Below are 20,029 nucleotides of genomic sequence, written 5' to 3'. Positions count from 1 at the left end.
GGATTTTTTTTTTAGTTCTAACTCAGCCGTAAACCTGCATTTTGAATTTTTCTGGGTGTTTTCCTGCTTTTCACATTCCACTGTGTACCTTTCCCTCAGCACCACTTATGTGTTTCCTATCTAAATTAAACATTCCTGGGCTTTTCAGCCCCTTTTCAGTCGAGCCTGAGAACATACCCACCATTTTTCTGCCCTCCTAGGAACAATTAAGTGTTCAGAAGTGTTTAATCTCTACCCTGAAACTTGCTGCACTCTATTCTTCAGCAAGCTCAGGGTCCCACCAAGGAAGTCTGACTCCATCACATCACTGATTTGGGGTCCCCCAATAATTATTAATCTGATTGTCTGAAATTTTCTCTCATTGTGTGACTTTTATAAGGAAATAAAACACCCCAATCTTTTATTTTTTCCCTCAACCACTCATCTGTGTCCATACTCCTCTCAAGAACATAGACAACACAAGTTGGGGGCTTTGGCTGAGCAAAAATGTTGGAGCTGATGATTTTGACAAGAAGAGAACAACTGGAAACTGGTCTTTAAGATTTTATCTTTTTTAATATTCACGTAAAAAAAAAAGAAAAAAGAAAACAACAACCAACAAAACAATTAAGCAAAAAAATCCAGCAGGCAAAAAAAAAAGGCAAGAAATCTTAGTTTATACTATGAGATACAAACCATGGAAAAGAGTAGCAATGTTTTTAAAACAGAACAGGATCTACCTCTGCAAAAGAAATTTTTCTCCTTTTAAAACAAGTCCTTAAAACAAGTTCTTTGCTGGAACAAAAGGGAGGATCAGTACTGACATCCCAGAGCGGTTTATCCCAAAATCCAGCCTGATCTGCTGGTGGCTGGAAGCTCTTCCCACCCTCTGTGTGGTGGTTGTTCCCTCCAACCACCTGCCAGGTGTTGACCTTCCCCAGGATCTCCTGGACCTGTGCTGGGGATTTGGCTCCATGTGGTGGTGGAGAGGTGATGGTTATGGAAAGCTGGTGGTTGTGGAAACTGGTGGTTATGGAAACTGAGGTTTATGGAGCACTGTTGGACATGGGGAGGAGGGGGATGCAGTCTGTGCTCATTAGGAGCCCAGCCTGCCCTCTCTAATCCTCAGAGCCACCAGAGATGCCAGCTCAGCTGGTGGCAACTTGACCTTTCAAAGGTCCAACTCTGCAGAAATGCTCAGCTGTAGATTCTGATCCCTCCAAGATACCAAACACTCATGGAACACCGGCATTTCACCGAAATAATTTTGCCTGAACTGAATTCCTTCAGAGAACTTGTAATCCTGAGGAGTGGTGCTCAAGCCCACTGCAGATGCCATTAAATTGTTATTTTGGAGGCTCTGGAACCCCTTTTTTCTCTCCAACTTATCCCTTTTCTCTATCCATAGGCATTGTCTAGAGCTTTTTAGGATGTGCACTGACACTTGGTGGGAGGACCTGCTAAGAGCTCACAGCTCTCTCTTCCCACAAAAGTTCTGACATGCCTCCCTTTTCCCCCTTCAAATAAACTCCCTCTCTGATGGATTGGCTGGAGGAGGCAATGTTCCACTGTGGAGTTAATCTTCCCATCACTGGGGGGAGAATTACCACAGGGAAGTCCTGATGTTGGTGTGGAGTTACACATCTAATGCTCCCTGGGAGTCCTGCTCCAAAGGTAACTCTAATTAATTCTAAATGAGAAATTCTCCTGGCTCCATTAAAGATGACATCTGTGGGAACACCACTGGCACAGAGGTTGGGAGCTATTAGTGCAGGAATAACAATGGATTATGCACATTCCCTGGAGAGATCCAAAGAAATAAATACATTTTTCTATCACAGGCTCCAGCAAATGTCTAAGTAACAGAAATCAGATTAAATATCAGAGCAGATCAGCGTTAGAGTACAGCCAGCAAAGCAAAGGTGGGACTGGGTAGAGAAACCACCAAGGAGGAAAATGCCCTGACCACAGGCTTTGTTTGCTTTGGGCACAGCCTCGGGGACACAACAGAATTTACTTCAAATACACAGCGATCATCAAAGGGGAATTTTCACTATCTGAGCAATTAAGAAAGGACACAAGGCACTGCTTCTGGATATCAGTTTATACAGAAAATAGGAGCAAATCTACTCTGAGAGCACCACAAGGCACTACTTTGGTCACAGACCTTCTGGTGCTGTTAATACTAATAGGCAGTCGAGTAAAACTGATGTTCACAACAAAGATGCAACCTCAGAGTAGAAAAAACACAATCCTATTTACAGACTGCTTGGTTTGCTGCACTTTTTGCTTGTGAAGTTAAAAATCTCTGATAGCACAACTCAAGGGCAGAAGGTCTGCTAGACATAGTCGTATTTCGAAGGGTAGGGGCGCCTCCCATCCTCACTTCGAGGAGCTTCTTCATATCCCACACCCTTCCTGGTCCTTGGGTCAGCTTCATACCCCGGGCCACCCTTGTAGGGCCCCGTCCTGTAGGAGATGTTCCGGCCTGAGGCGTTGTAGGACACGGCTTTGTAGCTGGAAGAGACACAAGAGGGACATCAGCTTCTGATGGAGGGGCTGTGACTGCCCAGCACTGCACCCTGTGCTCACGGTGGCACAGGGAGCTTTGTGCTGTGTCATCACTTGGAGGTACTCAGAGAGCTCAGCCCACCATCTGTGGAAAGCTGCAAGTCCCTTTCAGGTTCTTTCATAAATGAGTACTTTCTTTCCCTGAAATAAAGCACTTGTGGCGTCGTGGACCCACCTGCAATAACCAGATATGTTGGGGTACAAATTCCTGGTGATTTTACACCATCCAGGCCAGGTTGGACAAGGCTTGGATCTACCTGATCTATGGAAGAGGTTCCTGTATACAGCAGCAGTGGAATGGAAAGGGCTTTAGGTCCCTCCCAACCCAAACCCCTCTGGAATTCTATAATTCCATATAATTCCCTGCTAATGATTTGCTGTGCAACCTTCAATTCATGGGCCTGAATCTACTAGCACAGTGCAAATAGCACATTTTGAGGTTGGACCTCATGTCCTCTCTGTTCCTGTGTGAGTCACTGGGTCAGAGAGGGCAAATGCTAACTTTGGACCTCACTGGGCATGGACTTCAGGTAGTGATGGCTTTGGCAGTGCTGCATTAATGGCTGGACTCTGATCCTAAAGGTCTTTTCCAGCCTAAAGGACTCTGTGTTTCCATCACCATGAGAGCTATCATGACAGGGTGTCACACACCCACACATCCTGTGCACCCAGGTTTCCTGCAGTACCTTCCCATGCCCACCCAGCCCAGCTTACCGGGATTCCTCTGGGATGAGCCCTTTGCAAGCAAGGCACATCATGATGCCTCCCACGAGGGCCAGGCCCCCTGCCACCCATCCAACAAAGAGGGCTGAGCCAAAGGTGTACCTGCAAAACAGGCGTGGCTGGTGAGGGTGTGACAGGTCCTGTCTGCTGCTGACCAGACACACTGACCACTGGCACAGAATACTCCCTCTGGCCCTACAGTTGTACCCAGAAGTCCCCAGAAATTCACAGAAGTCCCCAGAATTTCCCAGAAGTCCCACCTGCATTCTGAACCACAATAGCCTCCCCTATCTCATTCTTGAGCTGTAAAAACAGAGACATCCCAGCCCATTTGCTGACCTCCAGCCCAGACTCCATTTCCTAAGAATAATCTTCCAAGCCCTGCAACCATCCCAACATACTCCCAGAGTTTGCCAATCCCTCAGCAGCAGCCCTGAGGGAGATTTCCACGGTGTAGCGCACAGAGTCAGCTGAGCGCCCACCTGTTCTGGACGTTCTGCATTCCCTGGTACATGTTGGTGGTGGACATCCAGAAGTTTGTGACCAGCATGTTGGCGAACACGGACACTCCAGTGATGGCACACAGGCCTGAGAGGGGACAGAAGGACAGACTGAGAGCCACACAGTGCAAGAAGTCACCTGGGGCCTCAGGGAAGCGTGTCACACCTCTGGAAAGGTGGGTGAGACACTGCTCTGTGGCCTTCAGCACAAAGGGGGACCCAAAGGGGGACCCATAATGTGTCACACTTTTCTTCCAGGTTTTCCTTGCATTTACAATCCAACATCAGGAATACAATATTGCACAACACATTCCCAAGTCAGACCTGCAGGAATCTTTGACCTGGTGTATTTTGTGACACAAATGAGTTTAACAAACAAGTCATTGTACCAGTAGTTCATTTTAAACATTTGTTTTACAGTGAAAAACGTGCACCCAAAATTCCCAGAGAGAATTTTTTTAATGGGAAAACACGCTCTCTGTACCTGAAAGAGGAGATGTCTTTGGCTCACAGCCTTTTTATCACCAGATGTGGAAGACCAGCCCAGGAGGTGGGAACTTCTTCCATTCATCCAAACAGGGGATGTCTGGGATGGCCATCCCTGACAATCCTGGCAGCAATGTCAAACCTTTGGTTTTCCTCAGCAGAGGAATTCGCAGAACACTTGGATATGGACTCACAGACTGATTTGGGTTGGAAGGGACCTTAAAGACCAAGGATAGAAAGGAGCTGGGTTGTCCAGAAGAGCTGAAGTCCAGAACTTTTGGCAGAAAACCCTCACATGACAGTTTTGCTTCTTCTTTCCACAATGTCCAAGGTCAGGCTGGATGGGGCTTGAAGCCCTGGTTCAGTGGAAGGTGTCCCTGCCCATGGCAGTGGTGGAACTGGATGATTTTTAAGGTCCTTCCAACCCAATCCAACCCAACCCAACCCATTCCATTATTCTAAAATGATAGATGTAAAATGCAAAATTAAAGCTGTGTGGCAGAAGGTGATTCCTCTTTCCAGCTTATACTTTTTGAACTTGTGTTTAATGTCTCATATCCCAGCAAAAGTTAAGCATTGGGATTTTTTTTTAAATAGGGACATTCTCCTTCCCTTTGTTAGGATATAGATTTCATTTAACTCTTATCTCAAAAATAATGTAGGAAAACATGTAAGTGATGTTTTAAGCATTTGCAGTTTTGCGGAACCTGGGCATTCCTGCAGCCTTGTAGGCTGGTATTTAAAACCTACAAACCAGGCCACAACAACCCTGGGAATCTTCTTAAAATTATTATGGATAAAGCCTGAAATGGAAAGAAATATTCTATATAAATAAAGACTATAATAATATACAGCAAAAACATTTATAAAACAAATCAAGAGATATACTTCCTTTTCCATCTGTGGGATGTTTTTTCAGCCTTCCATGCAAACTTTTCTGGTTACCAGAAATTTTTTTGTTCCTTAATCAGAGGTAAAAACCACCTGACCCCAGGAAATCAGGCTGGAGGACTATGCCAATAACTTCAGAAATTCCCCAAGACTTGCCCAGTTCTCAATTCCAGGGAAATGCAAACCTTCCACGTGGAAGACATGACAGTTCCCACTTACCAGCAACAATGAACATGATGCCAGAGGTCAGGGTCATGTTGGCTTTGGCAGTGTCCTCCATGCTCCCAATCCGGATGCATTTCAGAGCAAAAATGCACACAAAGAGGCCGAGGAGTCCCAGGACGATCCCCACGATCATGAGGGCCCTCACAGCCTGGAACATCGCTGCAAAACAAACAGCAAGGGCCTCAATGAGTGGCTGAAATGGGATTTGTCAGAGTCTGGGGGATTTTCAAAGATTTCCTCTGTCTGAAAATAGAAATATTAAAGCAGAAAACCTTGGAAAATGAGCACTGAATCTATTCCGTATTATCTGTGGCACCTCTGGAAGTACAGCTGTTTGACTTAACTTCCCAAGGAGTTTGGTGGTTTAGGCAGCATTTTTTTTTTTTTTTGGAAGTATTCAATAGCAGCAGTTGTGAAATTCATAGAGAAGAGTTAGTGAGGAGCTGGGATAAGCATGGATTGTTCCATAACCACAGTGGTTGAGAAAGGGCTCTTCTTTCCTCCCCAGTCAGCAATGGAAGCAGACAGCTCCACCCACCTATCCAGAATATTTCCAGCTACTGCATGAGTCAAAATGCAGCTCTGTATATTCCTGATTCCCAGTAAAGCACATGGAAAAGAGGAAAATCAAACATTACATGGAGAGGGGGAGAGACCATCAAAGCTCTGGGAACCATCTCCCTCACCATATTCTTCCCAGGCTTGTTTGGAACATCAGTCCTGGATAAATCTGTCCATGTTCATGAATAAAACATCCAAATATCCTCATCCTGAATTGGCAGCAGTGTGCCATGAGCTGGGAATACTGATGGGTCATGCCCATGGGAGCTGAGGCCTGAAGGAGGCAAAAACCTTTCAGACTCCTCTTGGGTGGAGTAGAAAAGTAGAAGTAAGGGGAGACTGGCACCTTTAAAACTGGAGAAGTGGTGGGGGAAAGAGTACTTGAATACCAAGGTGATTCTCTAATAAGGTGGCACATATCCCATCTCTTTCCAGACACTTCCCCTCCCCACTTGTGCACGAGTCCCTGGCAGAGACAGGAAGGCGGCAGAGCCCTGGAAGGGGTGCTGGGAGTATTTCAAGGGCTGCTGGGATTTGGTTGGGACACTTGACAGCCTCTCCTTACCCTGCCACAAGCTCCCACAGCCCTGGGTCTGGCTTTGGTTCTCCCAAAGCATGATTGCCCCTCTTCAGGGAAGAGAAAGTGGGCTCATGATGGAGTGAAACGGGGAAAACAGATTCCACAGCCCCTGGGACATCTCTGCCCTGGCTGTCACCCCTTTGCTGGATGACCACGGTGCCCAAGGGTGCAGGGGAGCACAGAGCCCTTGCACAGCTTGGGAGAAGGGTTTATAAACCCTTCCCAGGAGGGTGCTGGGTGCCTGGGTGGCTCTCCTGGCCAGTGGGGTGTCAGGAAGCGGAGCAGAACCGCGCTGGCACCGTGACGCACACGGAAGCGGGCAGGCTGCCATTCCACAGGCCGAGAATACACCACCTTCTCCCATCCAGCAGTCCCACTGCCTCAGCTCTTATGACTCAATTTGCCCTTATCAGCTGATAACGAGTGCTAACGAGCCGGGGGTTTTCAATCTCCCATTCATCAGCCCCCAGGTAGGAGCTCATTAGTTATGATCCATCAGGGGATGGCGGATACGCCTTATCAGCCCTGAGAGGTTGTTCCGCAGCACCTGATGGGAAGCAGAAAGAGGAGGAAATTTCAATCTCGTTTGTCTTTGCAACCACCAAAGTTTCTTTGCAAATGCTTTTGTTTCAGGGCAGGCAGAAGAGGCTGATAATCCAAGAGCATGGATCGTGATGGAAGCTCCTTGTCCCCAAGACAGTGCTTCATTCCCGGGTGTTCCCTGCAGGTTCCTGGGTGTCATCACTGGGCTGTTTTGAACCCTTCAAGCAGTGACCCCAAACAAAGATCCCACAGAGGATCTTTGGTTCTCAGGAGGTGTTCCCAGTGCCTTGGGTGCCCATGGAAGGACACAACAGGCAGGGCCAAGCCAAGCAGCCAAGGATGCTCCACTTTTGCTGGAGCACTGTTGTGAATCTCCATTGAAAGGAGCTGTTGGAAAGGGGAGGGAGAGGAGTACAGCAGGGCATGACAGAAAAAATGCCAGATAATCATTCCTGCCTCCATGAGACTGACCATCTCCAGTAAGAGATGGAAAGAGAAAGAAGTTGTTTCTGCTGTGGCATGAAGACCTCTCCACTTGGCTCACAGGATTTCAAGTGGGAGCTGTTTGGAAAGGCAGAACTGCAGTTTCAAGGGAATTTTGGCATCCATTGAAAGTCCTTTGAAAAGAGCTGCTTTTCCAAAGGTGAATGACCTCTGCTTGGAGGAAGGAGTGGAAGGGCTTAGACAAACAAAGTGGGAGACTAAGGAAAAGTGGTATCAGGAGCAGTAGGAAGCAAACAGCCCTGGAGTTACAAAACCTGCCTTTCGCACACACCTGAGGGAGGATAACCTGGCTTCCACACCAGGGCTGGTGTTCCATAACAAGGGAATAGCAAAAGCACCAACAGAAACAGCTTCTCCACCAAAATAAATGGCAGCGATGTGAAACCACAGCCTGCATCTCTGTTTTCCAGAGGTAAGGGAAACTGGATAGTTGTCTTCCTCCCTCATGTGAGTGGTGAGAGGTGAGCAAGATAAAACAACTTTAAGTCATTTAAATGACCATCACCTGCATTTCTGTTGCTAATACATAATAAAAAGATGGAATCTGACTTTATGACCAGTAATAATTGATGGGATATGGAAATTTTAGGGAAATTAAGTACATTCAGCAGGTGTTTAAGTTAAGCAAATACCAACAGGGACATTTTTTCTATATGTTTGAAAGAATAAATCAATTAAATGGACTTACAAAGATAACTCTGACAGGATATCTCTAACAACAGAAATTGTCCATGAGTGCTTTGCATATTTCTTCATTGCCATATTACTTTAAAATAACTGAAAAAGTAAAATCTTGATTGGGATAAATTGACATTAAAATGATGGTTCCCATTTCCTTATGGCTCATTTAAAACACAATCACCTGTCCAAAGCATTATGAAGAGATATAGTGGTCAACATTTTGTAGAGATAGTTGCATAAATCTAATTTTTAGTCTTTAAAAAAAATCCTCAAGGGAGAGGTGACTTTGAATATCAGTTTTGCTTTTCCAAATGGGAAAGAATTCACCTGGCAATCCTGAAGCTGGGTACACAGAGGCGCATTTATTCCATGGCACCCCTCAGAGAGTCACAGGTCCTCAGCAAAGGTTGAGGGCATCCCTGAGGATACAGGGCTGGAACCCACATCACACTTGGATCAACAGTTGCAAAAGGCCCATGCACAGCACTGCTTGCTTGGACCTTTTTGTGATCATGCACCAGGAGCGAGAAACTCCCAGGGCCAAATTCACTGCTGGTCTAGGAGCAGTGGAATACCCTCACGTGGGGTGGGGTGGGAAAAACAGCTCTTTTGGGAACGTGAGTAAGCAAACAGGACAGCAATACACCTCTGCACTCTGCTTCTGTAGGCACTAACACTGCCCAGGTGATGGGCAGTGACTGAACACATCTTTCCCTTTTGTGCCCTTCCTACCTGCACCTCTCACAGGCAGATTTCTCCCATTCCAGTTCTATCTTTGGAAAAACAGTACATTTCAATCATTTCCATTATCCTATAACACTATTGTCGGGAGTTTAGTTCAAGCATGGCTTGAGGAAAAAGGCCACGAAGCCATGCAGCTGAGAGAAAAGTAACAGGTAGCTGTGAAGCAGTTTCAAAGCAGTTTCCAGCCTGACTTCTATAAACAATTAGTCTCTCTCAGGCATCCTTGTATAAACAATAAAGTTCTCAGGCAGTCTTCCCATAACAAAGGTAACATCCTCTCTGGGAAAAGATGGCACCCTGGGAACAGTTATGGAAGTTTTGAGAACCGTTCGTATCACAGTGAGAACACTGGTTTTATTTTGTGTAAACAATCAACGGTATTGTAAAACAAAAGGAGTGGTTAGAGTTTTCTCTGTTAGCCTATTGTAAACCTGGATTTTGGAATATGCATGAAGTTAATTAACACTGTTATTTAAAGTGACTGATCGATCAATAAATTCGGAGTTCGATGCATTATAGGATGGTCGTTCTCCCCCTCACTTCAACACACTATACAATTATATGCAGCCCTTTTCCTTGTGTTTCCATTCCCAGCAACAATACCTACAGGGTTAAACATCCTCACTCTCCTCACCTCAGTGGAGCTGCTCTGATTTATGCCAGCAGTGATGCTGAACCCATGATGCTCACCAGACATCCCACACACATGCTCCAGGTTGTAACCCCCACCAATAACCCCCACCACAAAAATCATTTTGGCAACAAATATGCTCCTATTTTTATGCTCCTAACATAACACTGGAAGTGCTATTCCTCACAAAGTGCTTTAAGATACCTGCTCCTATTTTCAGATGAAGAGCTCCAGGAGAGCCCGTGGGTGACACCTGGAGTGTTTTTGCCCCTACCTGGCAGCCCAAGGATAGTGAAATACGGCCGACACTCAGTGAAGCCGGAGCTCTGCCGCACGCAGCTCCTCCACAGCCCCTGGTACTGGAACACGGCCGTGACCGGGTTGTCATACAGGTCCTGCGTGCTCCACGTGTCCATGGCCGTGGCCATGATGCTGCCCCCAATGCCCAGCGATGACACCAGGAACCCCATCACCTGGCAGATGGTGGTGGACATGGTGAGTGCCCGGAGAGCGGAGGTGGCGCGGCCCCGAGGGAGCTGCAGTCCTACTGGGGCACCCGAGTCCTCCTGCCTGAGCCACCAGCAGTGCAGCTGCTCTTATCAGATGCTTTCCATTGAGGGCTGTTTGCTCAAAGTGTTTTTGCAAGATAGTCCAGTTTCACTCTCACTGCCGGCGAGGTTTGTGCCGGCAGGGCTTGGAGATAGGAGCTTTTGTCCTTTAGAAGTGCTTGTCCTTCCATGTTTAAGCAGCCACGCTCTGCTGAGTGTTGGGTAACCCACTTGGGGCTTGGCCAGCCCCCTGAAACCCTTTGCTGCCCATTGGGCCTCTCCTGCCTGCTTGGCACAGGGCAAGGACCGTGTTCCCAGGGGAATCCAGCAGCTGGCCCAGGCCACCACCTTCCCATCCCTCTGCTGATGCCACCAGACAATCTGTCCCCCATGGAGGTGTCCTCACAAGAGGCACAATGAGATCCAGGGCTCTGTCAGAGATGTGGGGCCACCAGCCCAGGGATGTGGCTGCTCCTTGCAGTGCCCTCGGGCATCGCTGAGCTTCCACTGGATGCTGACCATGGCACAGCCCAGGGCACCAAGCCAAGAGCCCCAAACTGATCCAGCAAAGCTCCTCCAGCCCCGTTCTCCACCCACATCCCCACTGCCATCATGAGGACACACTGAAACCCATGTGGGAGGGAGGAGAGCACAGGGAGCACTGGGAAATGGCCTTTCTGAGGGGGTGCTTGTCTGTGTCAACTGGAGGGATGGTTCTGGGAAAGGAATGGGGGATGCAAAAAGTGGGAAATTCATTATCACAGTGGAGAGGTGGGCTGAGCTCGTGGGAACAACATAAATCTGCTGTGCCACTTTGCCAGTGGTGTCAGTGAGGTACAAGGACCTTCCAGGCTTTACACTCATCCATTCTCATCCAGTATCTCCCTCCAACTGATTTACTTCAGTCCTGACCTAGAAGCAAATTCCTACTTTAAACTGTCGATAACCACAGGCACCATCCACAACAGCACCTCGATATGAAGCCATGTGAAGGCCACCAGGAAGAGAGGAAAGGCTTATTTGTGCCCATGAGGAGCAACAATAGGGTTATTACACCCTGGATATTGCTCCTACCTTATGAAGAACAGCCATCCAGGACATTCCTCAGCTTGTGGGGCTCTGCTGGGGCAGCCAGAGCATAATTCCATGTCTAGTGGCAATCACAGCCCTCTCAGGTCAGGCACAAGATGTCTTTGCTTCTATCAGTTCTATTCAAATGTCATAATTTTCACTCACTTTGGCAAGTTTATATCACAGGAAGGGTCAGTTCTGACCTACCTAAAGTTGTCAGCAAAAATAATAAAGTGAACAAAAAACATGGAAGGGAACCCTCAAGAACCAGAGGTGGCAAAGAGCTGCTCATTTTCTGTGAAGGATAAGGAATGATGAGGGAATTCATCATTTTGGATAATGATTTGTGATAGATCAGTGCTGGAGAATACTTAGAAGCTGAGACAACAACTAGAGTTGAGAAGGACATGGAAGACAGAAGGACAAAAGGTGCTAAAATGTGGTCAGTTCTCCATCCCATCCCTTGTAGTCCCACAGCCAGAACTGTGTCCCAGTCTAGAAAATCCAGTTTCATTGAAGCCCTGATGTTCCTCAGCAGCTCTCCAGGATGATTCCTGTCCTTCCTATGCCCCAGGACTTGCCTGCTTGTTTCTGGCCATCTAGTGGTGACAGCCCACATCCCTTCTTCTGGGCTGAACCTCGTCAGAACACATCAGAGGGAGGAATATCCCTTTGAGACATAACCCCTATTCCCAAGTGCGTGCAACAGTGCACAGAGAAATGAGCCCATAGACTGGCCATAGCTAAAAATAACCCCTGGGGAGGAAAAGGGAAGGAAAGGGGGAGAATTAAATGGGTGAACTTTTTTTTTTTCCCAGCTTTTTTTCCCCCAAACACTTCTTCCAACTTTTAAATGATTGGGTTTTTTCTGCTCAGTCGGACATCTGGGTGGTTGCAGGAATATCAATGTTGATGGCCCTTCCATCCCTATATGCACATTTGCTTTGGTGGGAGGGGACACACCAATCCTTCCTCCACCCTGGCTCCTGGTTCTGGCCATGTGCAGCAGGAGCTGCTCTTCAAACCAACAAGGAGCTTTTCTTCTCCTTCTCCTTCTCCTTCTCCTTCTCCTTCTCCTTCTCCTTCTCCTTCTCCTTCTCCTTCTCCTTCTCCTTCTCCTTCTCCTTCTCCTTCTCCTTCTCCTTCTCCTTCTCCTCCTTCTCATGTTTCACATCCCAAGCTCTGCTGATCCCCCCAAGACATCTATTGGAAAGAGAGCCACCCCTGGATGTGCCAATGTCCAGTCCATCACCTCAGTAACTTTCCTTGGGAATGGAATTTTCCCTTGTGGATGGAAATGCTGTTTCTCATCATGGCTCTTACTCGGGGACATCAAAACCCAAATACAAGGGTGGAGCAGTCAAAAAACAACATCAAAATCTCCAAGAGTGCAGAAAAGTCCAGGAGAACGAGCCTGGCTTTCATTTGCAAGGCCAGACGGAACCATGTCTCTAAAGAAGAGAAACCAACACAAGGTTGGACATTCCTCACTCATGTGCTGTCCTCAAAAATGGAGCCAAGGAAAGGATTTTGCTGCTAATGGTCATGCTGCAGTCTTTGGTTAAGAGTTAAACACCCAGCCATGCTCAGCACTCCACATGTTGCCATCTTTGAAGAATTATTGTGGTTTGGGGGGCTTCTGTTTGTTCATCCCTAAAATATTGGCTGAAGTGTCCTCCAGCCATCCCATTGCCATTTCTCCTGCTCTGACTAGAACGTACTTGAAAGAGTGGGAATTCAAAACTCTCACACCTTCCTCAGTGGATTCTTGAAACAGAGTTCTGGAGACAAAATCCAAACTTTTTTTCTTCCCAGACATTACCCAGCACATTTCCTTTGCCTTTCTCAAATATTCTGATTTTAAACAATTTTTAATGTTTTTTTCTGAGCTGCCCATGATAGGGAAAAAAAATATGTTCATCCCATTTTCCCAGATAACAGAAGATCCCCTGGGAGTTTCAGCACAACCCAAGAAGGGGCTGGGTGAGAGGAAGGCTGTGGAGCACGTCTGAGCATCTGCACCACAAGCTGATGCTCATCTCCAGCCACTCCGTGGAGATGACCACAGCCAGGATTGGTTGAAGGATGGGAATCTCTCTCCAAACAATCTGTGGATTGTCCCCAGCAGCTGAATGTTTGGCCAGAGGGTTTCCCAATCCATGTGGAAATGCTGAGCTGTGTCTGAGGAAAGGGAATGGCGAGGCTGCAGCTCACCAAGGAGCAGAGAACAGGGCTCCCACTGAGCATTGGGACAGCTCCAATGGCTTACCCAAATGAGGAAAAGAAGGGGGCTTTGTGGCCACTCCCCTGTTCCCCTTTATTCCAGCTCATAGCTGCTTTATCTCTCCAGGCATTGACTCTGTGTTATCTCAAAACCAGTCCCTGGGCCCAGGCAGCTCCTGAATGTTATCTCTGCCTCTCCCACAAAAATCACCTCCAGCTCATGTTTGCTCTCAAATTTGCAAACACAGCTCACACCCTGCCAGCTGCCCACACCAGCCCAGCCTGCTCAGGCCCAGACTAAGCAAACCCACCCTTCTCTTCCTGCCCCTCTATTGTCAGGACCACCCCAGGATTCGTGAATGTGGTCCACAATAGGAAGGGCTGAATGGCCTTTCTAGAATTAAATTAGGGAAGTGAGTCATGGAAGGACCCCATCCCAGCTCAGATCCACACCACTGGGGGTGATCAAGAGTGTGCTCTGAGATCCCTCAGCAGAGCTGGGGTGCATGAGGCTGAACTTGCCTACACATCTGTGAGCTGTAGCTCAGCCCCAAATCTCCACACCATTGCTCCTTCCTCTTCTGGCCCTCATCCCAAATCCCTTAGGATTTTTTTTACCTTTTCTCTCATCCTTTCATGGTGTAAAGGCCCAAAACAATAAATATGACACACGTACTCGGCTCCCTGCCACCTCCTTGCACCCTGAGTGTCCCTGGGGTTCCTGAGGTCTCTCATCGGTGCTTTCCCCATCCCCACACCTCTCTCAGCTCCAGCTGTGAGGGCAAACCCATCAGAGCCTCACACATGTCCTGGCAGGATATATCAAGTCTCCAGCCTACCTGGACCACCTAAATCCTTCTGCACCCAAAACGTTACCTCAAAAGACTTTTAGCAGGTTACAGCAGTTGCCTGCAGATGTTTCAAAATTCAGAGCTGACCTGGCTGGTTGAAAGGATTTCAAGCAGTAAACAGACATTGAAAGAGACTTTGCCCTGGACATCACTGGTGGAGGATCATGACATGGCACTTAACACTTCCCATCCTTACAAACTTTGGGCAGTTCCAGGGAGCAGAGATGCTGTCGCCTTGGCCAGCAACTGCCCTGTCTCCAAAATCAGGTTATTTGCTATGGTTATGCCACAAAATGGTTGTGGGTTGTATGAAATGAAAGAAAATTTTGTCAGAGCATCGATGTACAACGGAAAAATCCAGAGAAGCCAATATTGATGCTTCCTAGACATGAATTCCCCTCAGGAAACATCTATGCACTGCTGCTACCGTGCACCAGCCAAATTGAAATTTATGGAAAATCTGGGCAGTTGTGGTTGCATTCCCATGGGCTCTTTTCCCTCTGAGCACTCTAAGAACCTGGGCATTTTTATCAGTTGGAGAAGTTGAACAAGTTAGACTTGTTCAACTTCTGTTCTGCTCTCAAGACTGTCAACGTTTGCCATTGGAAAAGCAAGAATATTCTCCTATTTCAAGCCAACAGCCCTTTGGTCCACAGCAGAGAGATATCTCAGCCCTTCTGAAGGGGTAAAAAGAGCTTTGGACCAGATGGAGGAATGTCCTTGGAAAAATTGTTGGAGAAGGCTCCCTGAAGAGTTGTGGAAAAAGACACTGACACAGACACCAGGGAAATCACAGCCTGTGCAATTGTAGTTTAGCAAAGTTGGAAGAAACTGCAAAATTCTGCTCTGAGCAGAAATCACCTCATGATCTCCACACAAGATGAAACCACCAGCCTTGCCCAGTTCATCTTTTGCTATTTCTCCCTTATTTGTGTGCTCAGTTTCCAACTATGTCCTCCAGACCATCTCACGCTAAAGCAAGAAGCGAAAATTAACAGGAGAAAACAAAATCAGAACAAATTTGTCCAGTCCTCCAGTGCCACATTTCACCAGAGAGCGACTGTTTATAGCTGAGCAGCCAGAGCCATAAACTGACTGGGTAATTTCTCATTTCTATCTATTATCTTGATTTTTCCTCAATCCATTTGAAATTAAAATTCCCAACTAAATTGAAGATAGATGATGGGCAAGACAAGCTTAATCTTTGCTGTGGGAGCAAGGGATTGAGGAGAAAAAAACCTTGGAACCCAAAATTTCCTCGATGTGCTCGGGTCACCTCGCTGCTTTGCCAGAGTCCTATTATTTTTATTCACTCTGGCACTATTGTTCCCAATATAAATTGCCATTGTCAGAATAATAAATAGGGGTTGATAATGGAAATGCTGACAAACCATTAACTCTGGGGTAGTTTGTGAGGGAGGTTTCATGGGGATCGAGGTGCCGCACACTTAAAATAAACATGGGGATGATGCACTTAAATAGTATCTGAGTAAATTAATAATAGGATTTTTAGCATCATTTCCCCTCCTCGGATTGGGGTGCCACCTTTGCTGGTGGTGGATGGGAAGAAATGCCCATAGGAGCAGCTGGATTCAGGAGACAGAGCCAATCCATAAAGCACAGCAGCAGGATGTGAGGCTTTGCTCCAGCTTCTCCAGAGACTGGAAGTGTCAGACAATCCATAACAGGACAAGAAACGGGAGCAGGGAGGGGGCTGACTACAGAAGAACAAGCCCAGTTCATTAAAAAGAAAGGGAAAAATTCCACCTCGTTTTGGAGGGCAGTGCTGATAGCACGGGTTACGAAAAGGATCATCTGGGACAAAGTACATAAATATTCATATTCCCTCACACGGAGCCCACACCATCTCCCTGACACCACTGAGGGTGAGGACAGCAACTTTGGGGGGCTCAGGCATCCACCATCTCTATGACTGTCCTTTATTTTTAGGGCTTTTTAATATCCCTTTTTGTAGGTGACAGCAGTAAACCTGGCAAACACAAGTGGGAATTCCACTCTAATTTAAGGGCTTCATCAGAAACCCCAATATTTAGGGTAGGATGCTCATTTCTGTCCATGGCTGGGAGGGATCCACAGAGCTTGTGAGATGGAGCTGAGGAATCACAGAAACACAGAACCCCAGGATGGTTTGGGTTGGAAGGGACTTTAGGGACCATCTTGTTCCACCCCCTTTCTGTGAGCAGGGCCATGGGCACACCGATCTCTACCAGCCCCTGCAAATGCAGGAAAATCTTGCTAATGCAGGAAATCCATCCCCTCAACATTCCCATTTTAGAACATTAATACCCACCCAACAGACACCAGTCTGGAGGTCTTGGAATTGCAAAGAAACCATCCCTGGTTTTCTGCTTTTTGCTGTAGGGCTGAGGTCAGTGACAAAGGTGTGAAAGAACAAAATCCCTCAGATTTCAAGTGTTCTGATTTCTTCAAAGATTTGAGTAGTTCCCAGAGCTGAGCACTTGAAAAGGTTAATTGCTTCTTTCGTGGAGTTACAGTTTTTGTCATTTTAAGCTTTTTGAGCAGAAGAACTGCAAGAACTGGAAGAATTGCAGTGTTTTGTGGGAGCATCTGTGTGGGGAGGGTTTAGTTTTCACACCTCAATTTATTCTTCACATGGTAAATTTAATCTCTTTCCAAAATCATTAAGGTTAGAAAAGACCTCTAAAATCAAGTCCAGCCATTAACCCAGTGAGTTTTACCAACTTGCCCTGCCCTTTTCTCCCTGAGTTTTCCCTTGGTGAAGCTGCTCAGCTTTGCTGACTGGGAGAGCAGTGTGTGAATACCAGCCCTGCACAAACACCCTTCTTTGCATGTCATCCTTCAGCTGGACACTCTGCCAGGATCAGGCTCATGTCCTTCTGGGAAAACACATCTCTGTACCTGAGAGTCCAAGCAGGGCCATTCCAAGCCACAGCTCCAGCAAGAGGACAATGCTCAGGGTGTGGGGAAGCCGCAGCACAGCCAATGCCAGACAGCAGCTAGGAATGAGCATCCAGAGAGGAGCAACACAAAAACACAGCTCAGGGGATGAAACACCTCCCCAGCTGGTGTCTGAGGCCACAGCCACGCTGGGTTATATTGGTTTGATTTGTGCCTTCTCTTGAGAGAAGCAATTTTTGTGCACAATGCCCCTTTCTGTGTGTTTTGGAAATGCCATTTTGCAGAAGTTCTGCAGTGATTTCCTGATATAATTGGCTTCTTCCCTCCATTCTGGCTGTATCAAAGCACAGAGGCCAGATGGGTATATGAGTCTAAGTGCCTTTTTTCTCACTGTATTAAGGCAAGAAGAAACCCCAGATAATCCTGTTGTAACCTAATTGTTTGCACCCCGAGATACTCTGGGCACAACCAGGACAGGAATTATTCCCGTGGCAGAAAAAACTGGAACCAAAGGAGAATTAGGGAGAAATCCAGCCTGGTGGTGTTAGCCCAAATAGAAATACAGTGAGCTGAACTGTGACATATCCTCTTAGGAAAGGATCTTCTCCAGTGACAAGACTATTAGTGGCTTCTGGTGGGAAGCCACACACAGCCACACAGCTGGGGCAGGAATCTGAGCCACACAGGGCACAGGGGACAAACCTCCCCTTGGAGCAGCCTGGACAACACCTCAGGATGCATGTAACGAGTTTCCTGAACCTCAGCTTGGCCATGGATTTGCCTCAAGGTACCTCCAAGGACCTGCTTTCCAAACAGGGTGAGTACTTGATGTCTTTTGGCCGAAATTTGACAGAAAATCCCCCATTGCTCATGCAGAGATTGTGTCCCACCCCCTCCCACTCTTCCCTGGCGCCATCAGGCCCTACCTGGCAGCCCCAGGATGGTGAAGTATCCGCGGCACTCGGTGAAGCCGGAGCTCTCCCGGACACAGGTGCGCCACAGGCCCTGGTAGTTGAAGACGGCCGTCACTGGGTTGTTGTACAGGTCCTGGGTGCTCCACTGGTCCATGCAGGTGGAGGCAATGATGCCCCCGATGCCCAGGGCGGACACCACGAAGCCCATGGACTGGCAGATTGTCACCGACATGGTGCCAGGCGCGCGGGAGCCTCCACAAGCCGAGTCTGGGGCAGGCAGCCAGGGCGACGGGGACTTTTAGCTGGAGGCAGTGCCTACGTCACGCCAGCAGGCAGGAGAGCTCCGGGTGCACCACGCAAACCTCCCCTTTCCTTTATCTGTTTCGGTGAGATAATTTCCTCGCTCAGTACCAAGAGCCATTTGTTCCAGCTCGTTCTCTGTTTACCTTCTCCCTCCAGGCAGAGGCACGGCCGGACGGGACCAGTGGGTCCCTCTGGAGAGCTTCCACAGGAACGGCAGGGCACCTCAGGAGACTGAGCACAGAGGAGCCTAAATTGGATGAAACATAAAAATTATGGAGATGCTAATCCTTTCCTGGCGAGGATGATGCTTTTGAGCCAAGTGGAGAGGTTCAGATTGGATATTAGGAAAAATTCCTTCATGGAATGGGTTGTCAAGTGTTGCAGTAGGCTGCCCAGGGAAGTGTGGAGTCCCCATCCCTGGGGACTTCACAGATGTGTGGATGTGGCACTTGGGGACATGACTGACCTGGCAGTGCTAAGGGAACAGTTGGACTTGATGATCTTAGAGCGCTTTCCCAACCTAAATGATTCCATTATTTATTAGCATGGCTCCATCTGGCTCAACCAAAACATTTAAGCCAAGGTTAATGAATAAAAAAGGGAATCTTGTAGCATTGGGTGTTTGGGCACACCTCAGGAAAGCTGGGCTGGGAGCCCACAGGAAAGGCAGCACTTTCTGAGGAGTGAAAGGTGTGAACCTGTAGTTTGTTGTGGGAGGACCCAGGGGAAAATACAGATAAAGCTGCATATCCTCATTTATTATTGTTTTATACCCCTCATCCAAATAGGAATTTGGGCTTGTTTTCATGGACAAAGGAAGATGGCAGGGCAGACCTGCTGTGAGACCAGAGCACCCTAAGGGATCTGGCTTTATTGCAGAAAATGCTTTTGTGGGGTAATGCCTTGTTTGCCCATTCTGCTCCATTCTGCCCATTCTGTCACCTGGCTGAATTCACCCTTGCTTAAGGACCCTGGAGTTTCTTCCAGATGCTTGGCCTCAATGCCTTGAGGACTTCCCTATTTCCCTTAAAGCTGCTTCTGAGGAAGATCCAACCTGCTGTGGGAGCAAAATCTCACAGAGATTATTTTGGTCCTGCACCTTTTTGAGAGAACCAAGCAAGGGACCATGGGAAGTCACCCAGTCTGTTCCCATGTCCAAAGCAGAGCAGGTCTAGTCATGAAGCTCTGAGGGAGATGTCGCTCCCACTTAAGATTCCAGAGCCTCAGTTATCAATTCCAAAAGTGTTATGTCTAATACCAATGTTTGTTACACATAATTCATTAAATTAATGCTCAATATTAAACACCAACCAGGGAAAAGACAACTCCAAACAGTCCTCAGGTTTAAATGGAACACTACCCCATTTTCCCTTTTTTTCCCCAAAAGAACAGGATTGGTGATTCATGTGCTGTCACAACCAACTCTCTCTCCCAGACATTTTTTGGTCCCAGTGACACCCAGTCCTGGTGCCACACCTCACCCGCTCCATGTTGGGGCTGTTCATTACTTTCGGTATCGGTCAACAGAACTTAATCACAGAAAGCTTTCCCAGTATCACGTAGCTAAATATAGAGCCTGAGTCCAGAGCACAAACACAC

General features: G+C 47.4%; 1 protein-coding gene across 2 annotated transcripts; it reads right to left on the bottom strand.

The window, feature by feature from the left end:
* Nucleotides 1-566: 566 nt before the first annotated feature.
* Nucleotides 567-18,364, bottom strand: CLDN18 (claudin 18). Of its 2 annotated transcripts, none has more exons than XM_058812309.1 (5): nucleotides 18,140-18,364; nucleotides 5,370-5,534; nucleotides 3,756-3,861; nucleotides 3,265-3,375; nucleotides 567-2,496 (listed from the first exon to the last, which is right to left on the bottom strand). In XM_058812309.1, the coding sequence occupies exons 1-5, from the start codon at nucleotides 18,357-18,359 to the stop codon at nucleotides 2,319-2,321; spliced, it is 780 nt and encodes a 259-aa protein (XP_058668292.1). In that variant the 5' UTR covers nucleotides 18,360-18,364; the 3' UTR covers nucleotides 567-2,318. The 2 variants fall into 2 exon arrangements, with proteins under 2 accessions (XP_058668292.1, XP_058668291.1); XM_058812308.1 differs by lacking the exon at nucleotides 18,140-18,364 and adding an exon at nucleotides 9,894-10,289.
* Nucleotides 18,365-20,029: the final 1,665 nt, after the last annotated feature.

Source organism: Ammospiza caudacuta, chromosome 11 (assembly GCF_027887145.1).
Source record: "Ammospiza caudacuta isolate bAmmCau1 chromosome 11, bAmmCau1.pri, whole genome shotgun sequence".
In the NCBI taxonomy this organism is placed as follows: domain Eukaryota; kingdom Metazoa; phylum Chordata; class Aves; order Passeriformes; family Passerellidae; genus Ammospiza; species Ammospiza caudacuta.
Note: the sequence above shows the minus strand (reverse complement) of the source record. Positions and strands in the feature narration are given on the sequence as shown.